General features: G+C 43.9%; 1 protein-coding gene across 2 annotated transcripts in view; it reads left to right on the top strand.

Moving 5' to 3' along the window:
- IQCB1 (IQ motif containing B1) overlaps positions 1–22,020 on the top strand; it is a 113,708-nt gene that overhangs the window by 29,897 nt on the left and 61,791 nt on the right. For both annotated transcript variants that reach the window (XM_029605207.1, XM_029605206.1), the window contains one exon: positions 4,633–4,732. In XM_029605207.1, the coding sequence (XP_029461067.1) occupies positions 4,633–4,732 (100 nt within the window). The remainder of the gene's footprint in view (positions 1–4,632; positions 4,733–22,020) is intronic.

The following is a 22,020-nucleotide window of genomic DNA, read 5'->3' as shown; positions in this document are numbered from 1 at the left end:
GGATGGCAACTGTTGAGAAGAGAGGGCAGGCTGATAATAGGGGCAACATTTTTGTTTTGGGCAGGTTTCAGTGGTGGGTGAGGAAAGAGGAGCTGTGGCCCTCTCTTCTGGCCTGTGTGCACACACGGCCTTCCCTAACCCTCATGGCTGAAGCCCTGTGGCGATTCAGTGTAAGCTCCCAGGCACTGCAGTGACCCCGAGTCCTTCTCTTGTAGGGCTTCCTGTTATCCCAGAAACTTAATGTGAGGGCAGGACCACTACAGGGCCTAGGACTGCACGCTGGCTCATAAGCCCCCTGCTGCAGCTGCTTCCTAAAGAGTGCTGCCATTTGAAGCTCTTGTGATCCCAGCTGAAGGTTTTGTCCCAACCCATAGTTGAGGAAGTCCTGCTCTACTGTGCCTTCCAGTGCTTAGCTCTATGGGGTCGCTGAAGCCTTTCAGTCTTTTCAGAGAAGGGTGAAGCCTGGGTTCCGTATCTAATATTAGAATAATGATCTTTTGGTTCAACTTTACACTTCTCCAGCTACAGAGGGTTAGATTTCAAAGTGCTGCTAAGTGGTGAACTTAAATGGTTAATTTTTGCCTGATATTTAATGGCAACTAACCAGCTAAAGCTGCAGCTCAATCTCCAGTTAAATCTAACTGCACAATCTTGTACAGTTAGATTTAAGGCAGCTATTAGTGCACAATGACATTCCTTTATCCAGCTAAATCTGTTCACACAATGATTTTAGTCAGACAGTGGGAGAAGGGGAGAAACTTTTAACCAAGTAGATATATTTCATTAAAAGCCATTTTTAACAACATTGACCTTTTGAAAATCAGTACCACATGGGGAAGAGTTTTTAGTTATTTTTATTAATATTCTGCTTTTCAACACTTCAGAGTGAATTGCGTTCAGGTCCTCTGGGTATTTCCCTATCCCCAGAGGGCTTACAAGCTGTTTGTACCTGAGGCAACAGGGGGTGATGTGACTTCGCCCAAGCTCACAAGAAGTGGTAGTGGGATTTGAGCCCTGGCTTCCTTGCTGGGTCATTCATCAAAATATGTTAGGCTGTTATCATGGGCATTAGGGCCATAACACCTGTGATCGCATCACGTGATGCAAATGCACATTTTTAAAATTTTAGTCAAAAGGGAGGGGTTTGGGAGGGGTTTTTGAAAATGGGAGGACTTTGGGAAGAGCTTAACCACATGAGGGGCATTTAACGCTGTGTGTGTGATAGCATAACACACGTTATTGCACGTTTTAATGCCAGAAATAACTACACCTTTTTTCCTGGCATTAAGCTGTGCAATATGCCCGAAATGAAATTTGCAATATTTATTGCAAATTCCGTTTTGGGCATTTGAGGGAGAATGGAGTGGAGAGAGAGAGAAACAGCCTCTTGGGTGCCACATATAATAGTCAATGATTTATACCACTATAGGAGGGCCAGCTAGTAACTTGAGATGAGGTTTTGGTGGTGGGCTAGGGTTTTGGGGCCAATTTTACATTCACAGCAAGACATATGAACAGCACAGTACACATTAGTGAAGATTTGATATGAGGAAAGGTACATAAAGATGAGATTTCTACAATGATAGTACCCAATGCTACAATGATAGTACAATGATAGTACCCAAGTAGAGAGTGCATCAAGCTAGAACGAGAGAACTCAGGAGACAGTAAGGTGTAGAAAAGCAAACATAGATGTAGGAATTCAAATATGACTGCATTAAAATAGAACAGATCATATCGACTTTTAAACCACAGTTTGTGTAGCAGAGCAAATACTGATTGAATGATCCTTCACATGCATATAGCGATACACACTCTAAGAGGCCTAACAAGTTGATATGTATGTTCGTTCTCTTTTTAGTTTTTCCTTTGAATTTGTGCTTGTGAAAGATACCAGACTTACTGAACTGAGAACCAAAGTTTCTGTTTTATCCCAGAGAAGGTATAACATGGACAGTATTGATACATGCTTTCCCCATATTGCACTGTTAGCATGCCGCAGCCCTGCTCTAGAGGGACCACCTCCAAGGTGAGAGGGTAATTCAATCTCCAGGCATGTGAAATCTTCAGTCTCACTGCTGAGGCAGCTGACAGTGTAACAGTTTGGTGCCAGATTGTGATGGTGGGCATTTTGTGATGTGAAACTTTGAACTGAGATCACAAACTCATTTCACATATGCCACCAAATGGTTTTCAGATCGTAATGAGCTTGGCCAGATTTGAATTGCTGATCTAGCCCTGGAGAAATAGTCTGTAACTCTGTGCCAGTTTCCTGGAGCCACCTGGTCTACGTATTTGCTCATTCAAATCATTTATAGTTTCCTTATTTTTCTTTTACACAGTTATAAAGTACATTTCAGTATAATCAACATTTTAGTTGACCATTTTGACAATGTTACTTTAAATAGTTTACATCCTTTTAAAGTAACATTTTATCTAATGTTTTGAACTAGCTTGGGGCCTCATTTACTAAGCATTTTTCCTATAGACACAGAGTGGAAGGAAAGCCTAGTAAATCGGGCCCCTACTTTGCTAATACAGAATTTTATAAGCTTTGAATTTTTATAGTGTAATTGTATGTCAGAGTACTGGCAGGCACACTGGCCCCCAAACTGTGAAATATTGCCACAAGCAGAATATATTCCAGTATTTGGCTATTTACACAGCTCAGGAATTTTATGAAATTAAGGTCACTGAGTTATCTCCTGTTCACGCTTCTCAGGTTGCACAGTTAGAGTTCAGGAAGTGATACTGCTATAAAAACTGAAAATTGCTAAAACTCATTTCCAAATGTTTATTTTCCACCTTGTGTTCTCCATCACTATTTGCAGAGCTATCTTTAGGAAACTGCCATGGTGCGACTGCATCCGGCCTTATAACTGGAGGACCCTTATTGTGATCACACCTGCACAAGCGGTGCTGGGTGCCTTATGTGGCTGTTGGTAGGAGGAGAGAAGAGGCAGGACTGACAGGAGGAGGAAAGGTGGTGTTGGGCAGGTTCCAGAAGTGCGAGCTTTCTCTTTTCTGGGCCTGTAACTGAAGGCAGCAAATGCTGGAGCTCAGAAGAAGCACTGCTGAGTTTCTGCTGCTGCTTCTCCACCTCTGGCAGCTGGTTGGTGCTGGTGAACAGGCTGAGTCAGTCGGCTGCGGGAGGCAAGGAAGCAGCAGCAACCTCAGGTGAGAGGAAGGCGAGAGGTAAGAGCTAGTAGTGTACATCTAGTAATGCCATTGAAAGTTATCCATGAGTACAAAGGATATGCAGACTTTGCACCTGCTTTTTCTACATGTGTTTTCCAACCCAGCTTAAAATGCATCTCCCACCTCCACCCTGGGAATGCCTTCCCTCAATCTGGCTCAGAATACATGTGCTATGGAATCTCATGCAGGCTTTTTGCCGGATTAAGTGAGGGCAATTTTCTGACAACCCTTTTACCTGGGTAAATGACTTCAAGACTTCTGTCCATTTTCAAATTCCATGGGGTAGGTCATGATCTGATGAAAATATTGAAGTGTGTATTGAGTGGTGCAGTGACTGGAAAGTTACCTGGCTAACTTCATCTGGGATATTCAGCGAGATTTACCCAACTCTCTTTATCTGGCTAAATTTTACCCGTGTAAAACTTTGCTAGTTGGTGGGGCAGGAAATTGAAATCTTGGGGTTTCAGTATTGATTTTATGGTGATTAATATCTCCTTGTTTAACATTGCCATCTTTGTTTGTTGTTCTGTGATGTGGCTAGCTAGTTTTTAATTAGTACAGAAGGATCTGTATGCATTAATGTTTTTGTAAATTTTTTGCTATCAAGCTAGGGTGAGATAATATAGTTCAAAATTTCATCTTTGTGAGACTTTCCTCACTCCAAATGATGTCAAATCTTCACCAAGGTGTACTGTGCTGTTCGTATGTCTCACTATACGTGAAAAACTGGCTCCTAAACCACCACCAACACCTTACCTCGACCTACTAGATGGCCCTCCTATAGAAATATTAATAGTTGCACACTGTGAGGGCCTCCCCAGAGGCTCTCTCTCTCTCTCTCTCTCTCTCTCTCTCTCTCTCTCTCTCTCTCTCTCTCTCTCTCTCTCTCCCTCTCCCTCTCCTCCACTCCCACCCCCCCACCCTTCCCAAGCCCAGAAACAGCCAAAGTGCAATTCAAAAAATGTATTGCGAATTGCGTTATGGCCATTTCAGGCATAACGCACAGCCTAACGCCAGGAAAAAAGGTGTAGTTATTTCTGGCGTTAAAACCAAGCGATATTGCCCCTTATTTTACTAAATCCCGCCCAAACTCCTCCCTGATCTTGCCCTCCCAAAAATTTGTATTCGCGCCATGCATTAATGTTTTATCGTGTGCATTAACGCCATAACAAATTTTAAGGACTGACCCTATTATTTTGTAAGTACAAACATCTTAGTGTGAAAGATGTATTACATATGCAGAAGACATATTCCACATATATTTTTGGTTGAGGGAGGTATTAAGGATATTTAATTATTAATGCCATATCCATTTTCTTAGCTTTTAATGACGTTAAATAGCCTCAATAGGATCAGTAAAATAATAATTTGCATAAGCTGCATGCATTGTATGGTGCAGTGATCTGTCCTTGATATATGTTCTTCATGTTTCAGTGCTGCAGTCTGACCACTTTCTCCAGTTGCTCATGACTGATGATGTTGAAACAGGAACTACAGTGATGTCTATGTTACAGAATATTTTAAGAGTTAACAGGTTGGTTGATTAACTCTCATTAATGATTTAAGATAAGCGGTCGTGGTTTAAAGTTGGAAGGAGGAAATATTAAGCTTAGTAGTGGAGCCTTGGGCCATTCAAGCATGCTAGGAAGAGCTACAGAGGCCAGTAGTAAGGGCAAGGGGAAGAAGATGGTTTGGAGGTAGTGTGGAGACTGGGTGGACCAAGACTTAAGTGCTAATAAATGCTGTTTTATATATATGAACATAATATTGTTTTTTATGAAACTTCATACTTTGCCTATCTGTATGCTGTGAATACAATTGACATGAGTGGTACAGGTTGTACAGTTGAGCAGTTGGTATGGATGGAAGACAAGATAAGTTGTATGGTCTTGTTCTGCTGCTGTCACATTTCTATTTTTTGTTTTTGTTTTGTATAAATATCTTTATTGAAGAGAAATAACAAACAAATACCATTGCAGCAAATCTGCCATATTCCCCATAATTAAACAAACAAAACACAACTTCCAACTGTCACATTTCTATGTTTCTATAAAGATATACATTTCAGGCAATGGATGAGGTAACTAGTATTAAGAGAACTTCTCTTGTGCAGGCCAGCCTGGTAACGCAGTACTGCTATTCAAGTTTGGGTTTGATTCCCAGTCCAGGGATCTCCAACACATTAGCAGATTGCCTCTCAGAATTTTTTGGCCACATGAATGGTCTCTGCAACAGTCAACGGCCTACAAGACTGTTCAGTCCATGGGGACTTCCAACAATCAACCTATTTGCGTCAGGACAAAACTGAAAACTGGAAAAGATCTGCCCAGGGATCTCAGATCTGCTTAGGATGCGTTTCTGCTCACCTGGAATGCAGATCTCATGTACATTTTTCCACCAATTCCACTGATTGGCCAGAATGGTGCAAAAGGTGCTCATGCCCATTTGATCCTCATAGCTCCAGCTTGCCCAGACAAGTTTCGTTTACTTATCTAATACAGCTGTCCAGCAGTCCTCTGATTTTATTTATTTATTTATTTAATGGTTTTTATATACCGACATTCATCCAAGATATCACATCGGTGTACAATGAACAGAAACATTACGCCACAGGCGTTTGACAAGGAACGAGAAGGAATATATACATTAAACTTGAGTGAGTAGCATAGTATAGGAGAATTGCAAAATATATTTGATATTTAACAGAAAAACAATGCTATATAGTATATACATGATAAACAATGCTAGATAGTATATACAGGAGAAGGAATAATGAGAAGTGTTGGGAGTGAAGTGGGAGTGGGGCCGAAAGCTGGGACTATGGGGGGGGGGGGAAGGGACGGGGTGTAGGAGGAAGGGATGTGGGGATAGGGAGTTGGCTAGGGGGTATGAGGGGGAGAGGCAATGACAAGGTAAGAAGAGGGAAATTAAGAGGTCGAAATGAGGATATTAGGAGTAAGCCTGTGAGAAACACATTTTGAGTTTTTTCTTAAAGTTTTTCGGGCATAGTTCTTGGCACAGATCTGCAGGCATTGAGTTCCATAAGACAGGACCCGCTAAGGAAAGCGCTCGGGCTTTGGAGGAAGCGAGATTGGTGAATTTAGGAGAAGGAGTGCGTATAGTGGCAAGGTATTGGTTTCTGGTTGGTCTGGAGGATGAGTGGAATTGGAGAGAGTCTTTGAACCGGTTCATGTCAGGGTTGTGTAGTGCTTTGTGAATGATTGAGAGGGTCTTGTATTGGATGCGGGAGGATATAGGTAGCCAGTGAAGCTCTTTTAAAACAGGAGTAATGTGTTCGTTGCTGTGAGTATTGGTGAGGATTCGGGCAGCAGTGTTTTTTGCAGAATTTGTAGTGGGTGGATGGCGTTCTTGGGTAACTCTATGAGGAGAGAGTTACAGTAGTCAATTTTGGAAAAGAGCATAGTTTGTAGGACTGTGCGAAAGTCAGAGATGTGAAGGAGGGGTTTCAGTTTCTTTAGTGTGTGTATCTTGTAGAAGCATTCTTTAAGTGTTGAGTTGATGAATTTCCTGAAGCTAATTTGATCATCTAGTGTGACTCCTAGGTCCCGAACCTGTTGGGAAAAGGAGATGTGGGGTAGAAGCGTGTGATGTAGGGAGAGAGCGTGGGAGTGGGTTGTGGGGGTGATAAGCATAAGTTCAGTTTTTGTGGTGTTTAGGGCAAGATGGTTGCTGTTTAAAAGTTTGTTGATTGATTGTAGAGTGGCTTCCCAAGTGTTGAGGGCTTTAGGTAATGAGTCAGTGATAGGGATGAGAATTTGTACATCATCTGCATATAGAAAATGTGGGAGCTTGAGATTGGATAGAAGTTGGCAGAGCGGTAGGAGGTATATATTGAAAAGTGTAGATGACAGGAAAGAGCCTTGTGTTGTGTTCCGCGGCCGTGGCGCCCCACAACCGCGGCCCCCTACCTTGGCCACAGCATTCCTTCGCCGAGGGAGCCCAGGGGGAGGGCTCCGATTTGGGCCGGTGCTGCTTGTTGCAGGGGGAGCCATCCTGCTCCCCCCTCGCAGTGTCCAGCGGTGTCTCTCCTCCGCGAGGCGAAATTCCAGATGGCCGCCGCCATCTTTAGGCGCGAGGCCGCGTCTCCTTTACAAATTTAAAGGGACCTAATCCCTTTAAATGGCTTCACCTGTTCTCTGTCAGCTAGAGCAGGGGAAGTTTAAAAGGCAGCTTCCTCTGCTCATTCAGTGACTTGGCAACGTCCCACATAGTCTAGTCTGCTTGCTTCGGTGAGTTCCTTGAGCTTTGGACCTTGTTCCAGTTTCGTCTTGTCGTTTCCGGTTCCTGACTTCGGATTGGCCTACGGTGATTCTCTGGTGTACGACTTCGGATTGGCAAGCGGTGATTCTCTGGTACGTGACTTTGGACTGGCAAGTGGTGATCCTTCAGTGTGTGACCTCGGACTGGTGAGCGACGACCCTCTGGCACTCGACTTAGGACTCCTTCCAGACTACCGTCTCCAAGGGCCCACCTAAGTCCCAGCGGCCCGGGTCCCTATGGGCTTCTCCCGGGGGGACCGTGGGCTTCCAGGGCGAAGCTCCAGTCAGCCCTTGCACCGTCACCCTGACCTCTCAAAGGTCCGCCTAAGTCCCAGCGGTCTGGGTCCCTACGGGCTTCTCCTGGGGGGACCACAGACTTCCAGGGGTGAAGACGCAGCTCCTCTTCCCGTCTCTTCATCTGCCTCCGCAGTCACATCAGTCTCTAGTGCCCAGGGTCAGCCGGTCCCATCTCCTGCTCTGCCTCGCCACCCGACGAGAGAACCTACGGATCGTCTGAAAGGTATACCATCCTCTCGTCGGCCAAGGGTTCACAAGCCTGAGCATAACACCTTGAGGGACACCTTGGTTTAGTGGGATTTCTTTAGACTCATAGTTTCCAATTTTAACTTTGAAGTTTCTGTTACAGAGATAGGAACTGAACCAGGTGTGTGCAAGTCCAGTTATACCAATTTCATTAAGATGATGGAGGAGGATACTATGGCTGATGGTGTCAAAAGCTGCCGAGATGTCTAAGATGGCCAAGATATAGGACTGTCCTTTATCTAGACTTTTGATGAGGTGATCAATTAAGGATAAGAGGAGGGTTTCAGTACTATGGAATTTACGAAAACCGTATTGGGAGGGAGAGAGGATTTGATGGTCATCTAGGTAATCTGTGAGTTGCCGATTGATGGTTTTCTCTAATATTTTTAAGATGAACGGTAAATTAGAGATGGGGATGTAGTTGGATAGATCAGTGGGGTCGAGCTTAGGTTTTTTTAGAATGGGCTTTACTATTGCTTGTTTAAGTGGGCTGGGTACTACTCCTCCTTTGGACGTGTTAATTATGTTGGCAATGGGTTGGGCTATTACGTTAGGTATGGTAATGAGAAGTTTTGTAGGGATAGTGTCTGAGGGGTGGGATGATGGCTTGGCTTAAGTAAGGATTCGATTTCGAGAGCCGTGGTGAGCTCCAGTGATGTGAGGTTTGTGGGAGGGGTTATTTGAAGAGGGGGAGTGGGCTTTCTGTGGGATGTGTAGGGTAGTTGGGAAGCGTGTTAGCAGTTTATTTGTTTTGTCATGGAAAAATGTTGCCAGATCCTCACATTTAACTTTGGCTTCTTTTTCTGGAATGGCAGCTGGGGTTGTTTTAGTGAGGGAGGTGACGTATTCGAAGAGGGCTCGTGGATTGAACTGGTATTGGTGAATTTTTATGGCACAGAAGGTTTTTTTTACGTTATCTAGCATGTCTCTATAGATGTGTAGGGAAGACTTGTATCGCGCAAGGAGAGTGGGGGTAGGTTCTCTGCGCCAATTCCTTTCAGATTTTCTAAGATTGTGTTTCAACTCTTTAAGTTCTGGTGAGAACTAGGGTTTTCTAGAGTTGATTTGGGATTTAAGTTGCTTTGATTGCAGGGGGCAAACCCTATTGGCAACTATGCATGTGTGGTTGTTCCATGATGCAAGGGCGGTGTCAGCACTTGAGAGATCTAGGTTGTCGAGAGTGTTAGCGAGGGCCTGGATGAGGTCATCCCTTTTGCATGTTTTTCTGAAGTGTATGGTACTGTGAGAGTCGGGGAGGGTGTGGGATTTCTTTAGGGAGCAGGAAGTTTTTATGAGGTAATGGTCTGACCATGGAATGGGCGTGCAGGTTGGGGTGTCAGTTATGTGGTGATTGATAAAGATTAGGTCAAGGGAATGGCCGGCTTTGTGTGTTGGTGCGTTAATGATCTGTTTGAATCCTATGGCTTTGAGGGCTTCCAGGATGGTGGCACATGATGGTGTTAGGGGTATTTTGTCAACGTGAAGGTTGAGGTCACCTAGGATGATAGCTGGGGTGTCGATGGATACGTTTTTGGCTATGTATTCCATCAGGGGGGGAGGGATTGTTGTCGAGTGTTCCTGGAGGGGTGTAAATTAGGCAGATTTGCAATGAAGAAGATTTAAAGAGACCAATTTTGGGTGGTGAGGGGATAGGTTGATGTGTTAAGTTAAGTTGGTTTTTAATAGCCAGTAGGATACCACCCCCTTTTTTTTTTTTTTTTTTTTTTTTTTTTAGGTCTAGGGATGGAAATGATCTTATACATGTCAGTGGGAAGTTAGTTAAGGAGGACAATGTCAGTATCTTTTAGCCACGATTCTGTTATTGCGCAAATGTCTGGAGTTTCAAGGAGCATGTCGTTAAGGATGGGCATTTTTTTACTTAAAGATTGAGCGTTAAAAAGGATAATAGAGAGGGCAGTGATACCAAGGAATTGTGTGAGGGGGGGGGGTGGGCAGATCATGGTTGGAAGGATGGTTTTAAGGAATGAGCGCTGCCGAGTAATATATGAGATAGCGGGTCGGTGTCTGTTGTAGCTGAGGGTGGGAATGCAGTGGTGCTGCGTATTAGTGGAGGGGCTGGTAGAGGGGGTACCTGAAGAATTATGATAGGTGTATGAGGCGGGGGGGGGGGTTAGGAAGGAGGAAGTTTAGAGAAGTGTAGAGATGTTGGTATGTGGTGTAACGAAAGAGTGTAATGGAGAGGACGTCGGATATTGCTAGATAGAGGCGTTAGGTCATGAAGGGTAGAGATAAGATTCATTGGGGGCAGCACAAAGGGGCGCACTAAGGGGCTAGCCCCTTAGTTGCGCTCCTTTGGTGCACGAGACGCCTGGTGTGGGACGCAGGGGAACAGTCTTTAAATAGTCACTGAGGAGGAGGGGGGGTCTGCGGGACCAGAAGTAGTGTCACGGTTGAGTCTGTCGGTCGGGCCGGAAGAGGTAGGCCTCACCTCACATTGGGGCTCGGACCCCGGTGGGTCACCCGCGCCGGCTGTGACGAGCCTCGGTCAGTGGAGAGGAGCGCTGAGGTCCCAGTCGGTGTAGAGAAGCGCTGTGGAGCTGGATGCTGGAACACCGAGGGAGCCCGGTCGCCGGATCACGGAGTTAGGCGGTGGAACGCTATAGGCCCGGCCGCTGGATCGCTGAGGGGGCCCGGTCGCTGAATTGAGGTATGGCAGGCCTCGGGGCGATTGGTGGTCGACGTCTGCGGGCGACGTGAGAAGAGGGCAGCAGGACAAAGGCTTCAGCCCTTTAAGGGGCCGCGGGGACTGGAAGTAGTGTCACAGTTGCGTCTGTCGGTCGGGCCTGAAGAGGTAGGCCTCACCTCACGTTGGGGCTCGGACCCCGGTAGGTCACCCGCGCCGGCTGCGACAAGCCTCGGTCGATGATCCGTCTTGAATTTGGATCATCCTTATTAACTCAAGAAGAGGGATGTCTATTTTAACCAAACCTTCCCTCCTTCAACTTGACGGCTTGGATGATAAGCACTCAATAATTGTCGGATCCCCCTTACCAAAGGAAGTGGAGGACGTAATAATGTCTGCCAGAAAACCATCAACTAGAATAGTGTACTCTCTTTTTTTTAAATGGTAAAGATTCTCTACATGGTGTCAACATAATACTTGGATTGTTTTGCATGCAAACTTAGAGTTACTGAACTATTTGCCCTCTCTTTTTGCTTCATGACTTAGCACCTCATTAATAAGAGTACATCTCAATACCATAGCAGCTTATCATACTCAATTCAAGGATAAGCCAAGCTCCACTTGTCCTTAGTTTCTAAATTCATGAAAGGCTTATGGCATATAAAACCTCTATTTGTCAAACCTCCTGTTCCTTGGGACCTAAATGTGGTTCTAGCATAACTAGTGAAGCTGCTATTTGAACCACTAGAGTAGGCTACACTCTGGTTTCTAACATGGAAAGTAATATTCTTTGTAGCAGTCGCTTCAGCTAGATGAGTCAGAAAACCTCAGGCTTTGGTTCATTATCTTTATGTGCAGTTCTTCCACCCACCCAAAGTTTCTACTGAATATACTATCTGCTTACAATATTAATCAATATACGAACATCAATATACGTAATTAACCATCGGTCTATAATTTTCCACTCTGAATTTCTACTTCCTGTTACCCAACCTCTACCGCCTTTGTAGCAAACTGCATAAGCTGTTTTTACCCCACTTGTGCTCCAGTGACTCCCTATCTTTCCTCTCTATATAACCCCCCTTTCTAAATCACACGTGTCTACTCACCATACCCAGGCGTCACTGCCCTGCATTACGCAAACCCCACTCAACCCACCCTCACCCCTCCAACAAATGCAAATCCCTAGTCCCCATCATGATATCTCCACTCACTCAATTCTTAGGCCTAACAACAATAGCTATCACCCTTTTCAACTCGCAATCCATTTCAAAAAAAGGCCACGTACTATTTGACCTACTCAACCCCGACATATGTGCAGTCACGGAAACATGGCTAAAAAACACAGACTATGTCTTCCTAAACCATCTTCCAACAAAAACCTACGACATCCTATCTGTACCAAGGCCAAAGAAGAGAGGTGGAGGTCTACTCCTGGCAACCAAGAAAAGCCTCAGCCTCAAACTTCAACCTCTACAATCCCCTCCCAAATTAGAAATAGCGCTTTTTAAATCCAAATCGCTACAGATCTGCCTCGTCTATGCCCCCCCCAGGCATAATTGATCACAACCCTTCCCCCATCATTGAATACCTCACTGACCACATCAAAACCGAACTCCCCACAATTATATTAGGAGATTTCAATCTCCACGTAGTCGCCTACCCTACCAACTCAGCCTGCGAGGTCTTGCTGGATACCCTCAAAGCCCTTGGTTTTAGTCAGATCATCAATGAACCCACACACAAAGCAGGTCACACGCCTGACCTCATTTTTGTTAATTCACAACTTTCTATACTTAACCCTCCTGTTATCACCCCTGTACCATGGTCTGACCACTCCCTTATCAACGTCAGTCTCACGTCCAACACCCCCACTCCCTCCCCACAGAATCACAGCAAGACCATCTCTTTCCACAAACCTTGTAACACAGAGGATATCGCTCTAGCTTTTGATAAAATAACTTACAATCTCAACCTTAAAGACCCAAACACAGCATTGCTGTCCTGGAACAATCTCACCACCTCCATTGCTAATGAGCTATGCCCTATCATCCACAAGGAAATTCCCCTTACGCAAAGTGAAAAAAGAAAACCATGGTACACGAATGATTTAAAGATGATCAAAAACGACCTACGAGCCAAAGAACGTGCCTGGGATAAACAACCATCTGCTATTCTCAAAGCCACATACATCAATGCCTCACATACCTACCGACAAGCCATCACCCAAGCCAAACGGAACTACTACGCCAAAGTCCATGTCTATCAGTTCAATGCAAACGCACTTTTCACTTGTGTCACAGACCTCACTAAACCCGCTACCACCGCTCTCTACGAGGACAATTCGAGTAACAGATGCCAGGAACTAGCAGCTTTCTTCAAGAAAAAAATTGACAACATCCTCACTCGTCTACCCACCAATCCCTCCCCTGTATCGTCGCCATGCTTTGACAACAAGAACAAATGCAGAAACTTCGATCCCATAACAAACGCTGAAATTGAAGCTTTTCTAAAGAAGATGAAACCAGCATCCCACTTCCTAGACACCATTCCCTCAAAAACTCTCCTCGCTATCCCATCCACTATTGCAAAATTCATTGCCGAACTCAACTGCTCCATCACTCATGGTAGCATCCCAGACCCACTCAAACTTGCTGTAGTAAGACCCCTCCTTAAAAAACCAAACCTTGACCCATCAGACCTAGCTAACTACAGACCCATCTCCAACCTGCCTTTCATTTCAAAAATTTTGGAAAGAGTCGTTAACAAACAACTCTCCGACTTCCTAGAAGAATACAACATCCTCCACCCCTCACAATTTGGATTCCGTAAAGCCCGCAACACCGAAACCCTACTACTATCAATGACAGATACCATCCTCAAAGGTATGGACCACGGAACCTCATACTTGCTCACCCTCCTAGATATCTCGGCAGCGTTCGACACTGTCAATCATCAAATCCTAATGACCCGCCTGGCAGAAATAGGCATTGCTGACACTGCACTTTCATGGTTCTCCTCTTATCTTAACCACAGAGAATACGTAGTAAAAATTGACAGACACATACCAATCACACAATTGACAGACACATACCAATCACACAAAGGTGTTCCCTAAGGTTCATCTTTATCATCAACCCTATTCAATATATACCTCTTATCCCTCTGCCAACTACTATCTGACTTAGGCCTCAAATTTTTCCTTTACGCAGATGATGTGCAGATTCTTATCCCGATCCAAAAATCCATTGAGGATTCCATGCATTTCTGGGAATCTTGCCTCACCTCAATAACAACAATGTTATCCAACCTACACCTAGCAATAAACACAGCAAAAACAGAACTACTCATCTTTTCCACCCATCTTGACTGCTCCCCCCACAACACACCTCAAAACACAACTGCTCCACAACACAAATTACAGGCTGTAAGAGACCTGGGCGTCCTTATCGACCATCAACTAAACTTCAAACCTTACATAAATTCCCTCATAAAGGGAGGTTTCTACAAATTAAATGTCCTCAGGAAACTCAAACATCTGCTACACACTAATAATTTCCGAACTGTAGTCCAGACTACTATGCTTTCGAAACTGGACTATTGTAACGCCCTCCTACTCGGCCTTCCTGCTACCACAATCATGCCACTCCAGATCCTCCAAAACTCCATGGCCAAAATCATAACAAACACCCGCAAAACAGAACACATTACTCCAATTTTAAAAGACCTGCACTGACTGCCTATCTCCTTCCGCTCACAATACAAAACACTGACCATTCTCCACCGCTCATTATACACACTCAATCACACCTGGCTGGAAGAAATGCCTCACTTCCGCACTTCCAACCGCCCCACAAGAAGTGCTCATGCAGGTACCCTACACACTCCTTCCCTGAAGGCTGCGCATCTGTCCCTCACCAGAGAAAGGGCCTTCTCCATAGCTAGCACCTCCCTCTGGAACTCCCTCCCCCCCTCTCTCCGAATAGAGCCGTCACTCAACAATTTCAAAAAAGGAGTCAAAACATGGCTCTTTAAGCAGGCATACCCAGACCAAATGGACCTTTCAAAGACTTTCCACTGACAGCCCTCCCCCTCTCCCCGTTCCCCCATACACCTTTCTCTTCCTTTCTATCTGTGCCCCTTACCCTCTCCCCCTGGAATTTTCTGCATATTTATAACCTTGTATATCGTACTCAATGATAAAAGATAAAGTTATTTTTAGTTTTTTGTACAAAGTTTTTACCCCCTTTCATAATTTCTACCCTACCTATCAGTTCTTTTTATGTTATTATAAATAATCATATAATGTTTAATTTTTGCTCATATTTTACACCATTTGTTTTAACTATGATATGTTACTCTGTTTCTTATTATTCTGTTTCATTGTATTTTCCTCCTTTCAGTTCAATGTAAGCCGGCATGATGTGCCGGCATAGAAAAAGCCTATAAATAAATAAATAAATAATCAAGCCATCATGTTACTTTCATTCTTCCTTAGGCCACATGCACATGAAAGTGAGAGAGCCTTTTCATATAAAAGGGTCTCTGCTTACTACAAGAGAAGAACTCCGCCTCATCATCAGTTTTCTCAACTATTCCTTACGATCCTAACAGACTGGGCATAGCAATAGCTTAACATACATTGTCCAATTGGCTATTAGACTGCATTGTGCATTCTTATACACTAGCAGGGCTTACAGATTCCAGATTCCATCAGGGCTCATTAAGCTAGAGCCCTGGCTGCATCAGTGGCTCATCTGTGAGCCATAGCGCTTGAAGATATCTACAAAGCTGCAGCATGGTTGTCTGTACACACTTTTGCATTCCATTACTAAATGAACAATCTCTAAGAAAGAGACAGTAAATGTGGATAAGCAGTTTTGTGTAATCTATTCCCCCAGTAGTCTACTCTCTATTGTGGTGTCTGGGTTGCTTATTCAATATAGGCTCTGCTGCAACCATCAGCTTGGCACTCCCTACATGTTGTTTTCCAAATTAGATTATTGCAATGCAATACTCATTGGCTTTCCCGCTTCCACTATCAAACCTCTTCAACTTCTACAAAATGCTGCAGCAAGATCACTCAGCAACAGCAGAAGATCAGATCATATCACCCCAGTTCTCAAAGAACTGCACTGGCTGCCAATTACTTAGAGAATTCAGTATAAAACTTTATCCCTTATTCATAAGGCTTTATACAACAACAAGACAAAATGGATGGATACGATACTTCATTTCAAAGTCCCAAAGAGAAATCTGCGCTCCACTAACACTGGTCTCCTTGCAACTATCTCCCCAAAATTAACCTGCCTCAACTCAACAAGAGAACGCGCTTTCTCATTGGCCAGGCCACTTTTATGGAACACCCTCCCCACTGAACTAAGAATTGAGCCATCATCACAAACATTTAAAAAAAAATTAAAAACATGGCTCTTTGAGAAAGCATACCCAACATAATAAGAAGAATCATCATCATCACCACTCTATTTAATATTTGCAAATCATACTTTCTTTATTTCCCCTGCTCATTAATTAATTCTCCCTCTACTATTTTGTCTATCTACTTTCTACTATTTATTACAATGTAACCTTTTCTTTTTTAATTTGTTATATGTAAACCGATGTGACTTATGTTGAATGTCTGTATATAAAAAACAAACAAATAAATAAATAAGTCATGGCTATTTCAGCCCTGCTTGTTAATGGAGAAAGCAAGTTTGCTTATAAAAGGTGTTCTCTGTAGACAGCAGGATGAATTAGCCATGCTAAATACCTGCCCACCTCCCTGGAGAGTTAATTACTTAGCTAGAATTAGCTCTGAAATCAACTGAGGGGGATCCCACACATATTCAGTAGCGCAAAAGATCTACTAGCTAAGACAGAGAGGTCTGTTCGGTGCTGCCGCATGACATCATGGATAATTAAACAAAATAGCTTTCAGTTCTACTGGTGTTCTGCTCACACTGATGTAGAAATACAAAATAATTTCTCACCAGTTTGGTTTTGGTCAGAAAGCTTTGAGGACTTTGAACATTTTGAGGCACAGAGTGGATGTGTTTCTTTCAGGTTTCTACACCAGAGTAGGCTTCAGTTAGTCAGTCTTTGAGTTTGCTTTTCCAGCAAATAAATAAATCTACACTACAGAGTAGGAATTGCCAGCCAAATGGTGTGAATCAGGCTGTAAATAAAAATCTTGCTGTTTCTCAGATACATTAAATAACATCAGAAAAATATATTTTCCTTTTAAAGGAGAACATTTTATTTGGATGTTGAAAAATAACTTTTTTCCCATAAACACAGTACACCTTCTGATAATGCAGAATTTTCAGGATTAAATCATATAGTTAAGCTGTGCTTTTAACCATATTGCTTTTGCAAACAGTAATGGTTAGGCAGGTCAAAATGCGAAGCCAAGTTTAAAGCCAGGAGTGAGAGATAAAGCGACTTGCTCAAGGTTACACAGAATCAATGGCAGATGGAAAGTTTTGAATTCATGTTTCAAGGTTTCCTCTGAATCACTAACACCCAGTGAAATTCACTGGAGAATGTTTTCCCTATATCTCACTTGTCCCTGCTAGACCCTAGCATTCTTCACTTTAGTATTTTTCACTAACCCAACACCATCACCTGTGTCCTTGCTGCCCACTAGGACTCTTGTCTCCATTGTGCCATGGGGTATGGTTTACAGAGTTGCCAGAACCCCTGCCTACATGGACCTATGCTGTATGGAACTGCAGAACTTTATAAAGAGCATGCTTATCAGTGTTGCCAACTCCTACATAAGAAACTCCTTAGATTTACTGTGAAAAGTTTCCAGATCTACTCTGCTATGGTCCATCGAGTCTGCCCAGCAAGCTTTTTAATTTTTTGGGTAGTAACCACCTCTTCATGTAGGCTACCCCCATCCTCCCATTGTACCTTCTGTTAAGAGTAGTAATTGTCGCTCCATGCAGGTTACACTCCTTGCTCCCCCCTTTGCTTCTGTAAAGATTAAGCTCTGGAACAATTTATCAAGGGAAATGATAGCATTTCTTGTTCTACATGGTTTAGATGCCATTGATCTTGCCTGGAGGTGGCTTCTCAAAATCCCCTTTCTGTTATCTTTGCATCCATGATCATTGTCTAAACACAGCTTAGCATGAAAAGTATAGGTGATGTGAGGAACAAGATTCAAAAGTATGGCTCCTGTTATTTTGCCGTTTATATTTTGGCTCATATTCTGATCTTTTTTTTTTTTATTTTTCATTTTTAAGCCTTCAGATTTTACAGAACCAAAACTATTAGAGATCAGTATTCACTGAGGTTTGTTCAGATAACTTTTGCATTAGCAGGACAAACCCTAAGATTTGAATATCTGATCTCTGTATCCGGATACATTTTATCTGACTAACGGGCCGATACAGTAAAATCGCGGGCGAGCGCCCTCTCTCCCGGCGTGGGCACAGGCCACTCTCCTGTGCGCGTGATACAGTATTTTAATTTATTTTAATTAGGGCCGGCGGTAAAAAGCGGCGCTAGGGACACTAGCGCGTCCATAGCGCCTCTTTTTGATGGAAGCGGCGGCTGTCAGCGAGTTTGACAGCCGACGCTCAATTTTGCCGGCGTTGGTTCTCGAGCCCGCTGACAGCCACGGGTTCGGAAACCGGACGCCAGCAAAATTGAGCGTCCGGTTTTCAACCCGCCAGCCACGGGCCCATTTTTAAATTATTTTTTTTAATTTTTTACTTTTTTAAACTTTCAGGACCTCCGACTTAATATCGCCATGATATTAAGTCGGAGGGTGCACAGAAAAGCAGTTTTTACTGCTTTTCTGTGCACTTTCCCGGTGCCCGGAGAAAGGTAGGCGCTAATTTCTGAAAGTAAAATGTGCGGCTTTGCACATTTTGCTTTCTGAATCGCGCGGGAATACCTAATAGAGCCATCAAAATGCATTTGCATGTTGCGGGCGCTATTAGGTTCGGGGGGGGGGGGGGGTTTGGACGTGCGTTTTGGACACGCTATTACCCCTTACTAAATAAGGGGTAAAGCTAGCGCGTCCAAATGCCGGCTAACAGTGCGCTCCATCGGAGCGTACTGTACTGTTTCGGTTTGACAAAGTTCCTCATGAGAGGCTTCTAGGAAAAGTAAAAAGTCATGGGATAGGTGGTGATGTCCTTTCATGGATTGCAATCTGGCTAAAAGACAGGAAACAGAGAGTAGGATTAAATGGGCAATTTTCTCAGTGGAAGGAAGTGGGCAGTGGAGTGCCTCAGGGATCTGTATTGGGACCCTTACTTTTCAATATATTTATAAATGATCTGGAAAGAAATACGACGAGTGAGATAATCAAATTTGCAGATGATACAAAATTGTTCAGAGTAGTTAAATCACAAGCAGATTGTGATAAATTGCAGGAGGACCTTGTGAGACTGGAAAATTGGGCATCCAAATGGCAGATGAAATTTAATGTGGATAAGTGCAAGGTGATGCATATAGGGAAAAATAACCCATGCTATAATTACACAATGTTGGGTTCCATATTAGGTGCTACAACCCAAGAAAGAGATCTAGGTGTCATAGTGGATAACACATTGAAATCGTCGGTACAGTGTGCTGCGGCAGTCAAAAAAGCAAACAGAATGTTGGGAATTATTAGAAAGGGAATGGTGAATAAAACGGAAAATGTCATAATGCCTCTGTATCGCTCCATGGTGAGACCGCACCTTGAATATTGTGTACAATTCTGGTCGCCGCATCTCAAAAAAGATATAATTGCGATGGAGAAGGTACAGAGAAGGGTTACCAAAATGATAAGGGGAATGGAACAACTCCCCTATGAGGAAAGACTAAAGAGGTTAGGACTTTTCAGCTTGGAGAAGAGACGACTGAGGGGGGATATGATAGAGGTGTTTAAAGTCATGAGAGGTCTAGAACGGGTAGATGTGAATCGGTTATTTACTCTTTCGGATAGTAGAAAGACTAGGGGGCACTCCATGAAGTTAGCATGGGGCACATTTAAAACTAATCGGAGAAAGTTCTTTTTTTACTCAACGCACAATTAAACTCTGGAATTTGTTGCCAGAGGATGTGGTTAGTGCAGTTAGTATAGCTGTGTTTAAAAAAGGATTGGATAGGTTCTTGGAGGAGAAGTCCATTACCTGCTATTAAGTTCACTTAGAGAATAGCCACTGCCATTAGCAATGGTTACATGGAATAGACTTAGTTTTTGGGTACTTGCCAGGTTCTTATGGCCTGGATTGGCCACTGTTGGAAACAGGATGCTGGGCTTGATAGACCCTTGGTCTGACCCAGTATGGCATTTTCTTATGTTCTTATTCAAATAAATTGGAGGATTTCCGTGGCATTCTGGGGCAGAAAAAACGTAGTTGGATAACTTACTCGGGCCATTCTAGTATTCAGAGTTGGCCAAATAAGTTATTCAGCTAAGTCTGGATGTGCCTCTGAGTAGGGTTAAAGTTATCCAGGAACATGTCCCTAGATAATCAGTTAACTTTAACCATAACTGGCTATATTCAAAATTTCCAACTTGTCCTGTTACACCAGTCCAGCCTAGACAAGTGGGTTATTTCCCCCCTACCAGCAGATGGGAAGCAGACAACACTATTTTCCCGTGTGACATCACAACCACTAATTAGGAGATGGTGCTAGCAGCAGGAATCCCATATTTTCTTCCTCCAGCAGATGGTAGGTCTGGTTTGGTGTAGCAACTTGACGTTGGATCTCAGATCTAACCCTAGGGCCAGCAGTACAAGCCCAATTCTCGTCTTCCAGCCCCTGTGGGGTTGTTTGTTTTCTTTTCTTTTTTTAAGAGAGAGAGAAAAAGATCAGAGTTTCAGATAAGTTGTCTTTTTTTAATTCTGAGAGGAAGTTTTCCTGCTTTCCCTCCTGCTCATGTGCTTCTTCTGCTTGGCTCCTATCTTTCTCTCTTTTCCTCTTCTCCCCTCCCTGCTTCTTCGCAAAGCAGCCCCTGAAGTCGGGAGGGGGAGGGGAGGAGCCTTCCACTGTTGGAAAGTGTTTTGGGGCTGTAGTGGGCAGAAGGCACCAGTGTCTTCAGTGCTGCCAGGAAGCAGGTGCATGCTCACTTGGAACTGTTTGCTTTTGCACCGACTTGAGAAGAGGAAATCACAGAGAAGCCACACGGTCACCGGTGCTGCGAGGCCTGCTGAGTCACCTGGGCTGTGTCAGAAAAGAGGCCACTTTGCATGGCTTGTGCCCAGACAGGGGAAACACCTGGACTCTGCTCAAAAGCAGGCTTAACGTCCATCTCATTACCCATTTTCTTCTTTGGCGCACCGACCTCTGGGGGCCCTGAAATGCGGTCTGCTGCATGACCTCCAGAAGGCAGCCATTTTAGATTTTCTTGTGAGATTGAGCTCAGATTCTGGGACAGTGCTGGGAGCAGTGAGAAATTGGATGAGCCCCCAATTTTGGTGCCGGTGATTCCTCCAATGGGGCCATTGCCAGGAGGCACGTCTTCATCTGCCCCAAGAGGATTAAGAACATAAGAAATTGCCATGCTGGGCCAGACCAAGGGTCCATCAAGCCCAGCATCCTGTTTCCAACAGAGGCCAAACCAGGCTACAAGAACCTGGCAATTACCCAAACACTAAGAAGATCCCATGCTACTGATGCAATTAATAGCAGTGGCTATTCCCTAAGTAAACTTGATTAATAGCAGTTAATGGACTTCTCCTCCAAGAACTTATCCAAACCTTTTTTGAACCCAGCTACACTAACTGCACTAACCACATCCTCTGGCAACAAATTCCAGAGCTTTATTATGTGTTGAGTGAAAAAGAATTTTCTCCGGTTAGTCTTAAATGTGCTACTTGCTAACTTCATGGAATGCCCCCTAGTCCTTCTATCATTCGAAAGTGTAAATAACCGATTCACATCTACTCGTTCAAGACCTCTCATGATCTTAAAGACCTCTATCATATCCCCCCTCAGCCATCTCTTCTCCAAGCTGAACAGCCCGAACCTCTTTAGCCTTTTCTCATAGGGGAGCTGTTCTATCCCCTTTATCATTTTGGTTGCCCTTCTCTGTACCTGTATTAGCCAGGTAAGCAGTACTTTGGTCCCATCTCCGATATATATTTGGGGTTGCAAGAAGAGGGTCAGTCCTTTTGTGGAGCCAGAAAACAAAGGAGGGATGCCGGTGGTTCTTCAGGGGCCGGTAGAGCCGCTTCATGAGGTTCTGTGGGTTCACTCACTTTTGTAGGAGGCTGGCTACAGGAGTTCTTCAGGGAGTGAACTCACATAACAACCAGTAAGTGGGTGCTGGAGACCATTTGTGCTGGTTACAGCTTGGATCTATATTGTCCCATTCAAGAAGTCTTCTTGATTTCCCCTTGC

The sequence above is a fragment of the Rhinatrema bivittatum genome, chromosome 6, assembly GCF_901001135.1.
Source record: "Rhinatrema bivittatum chromosome 6, aRhiBiv1.1, whole genome shotgun sequence".
Taxonomy (NCBI): Eukaryota; Metazoa; Chordata; class Amphibia; order Gymnophiona; family Rhinatrematidae; genus Rhinatrema; species Rhinatrema bivittatum.
Note: the sequence above shows the minus strand (reverse complement) of the source record. Positions and strands in the feature narration are given on the sequence as shown.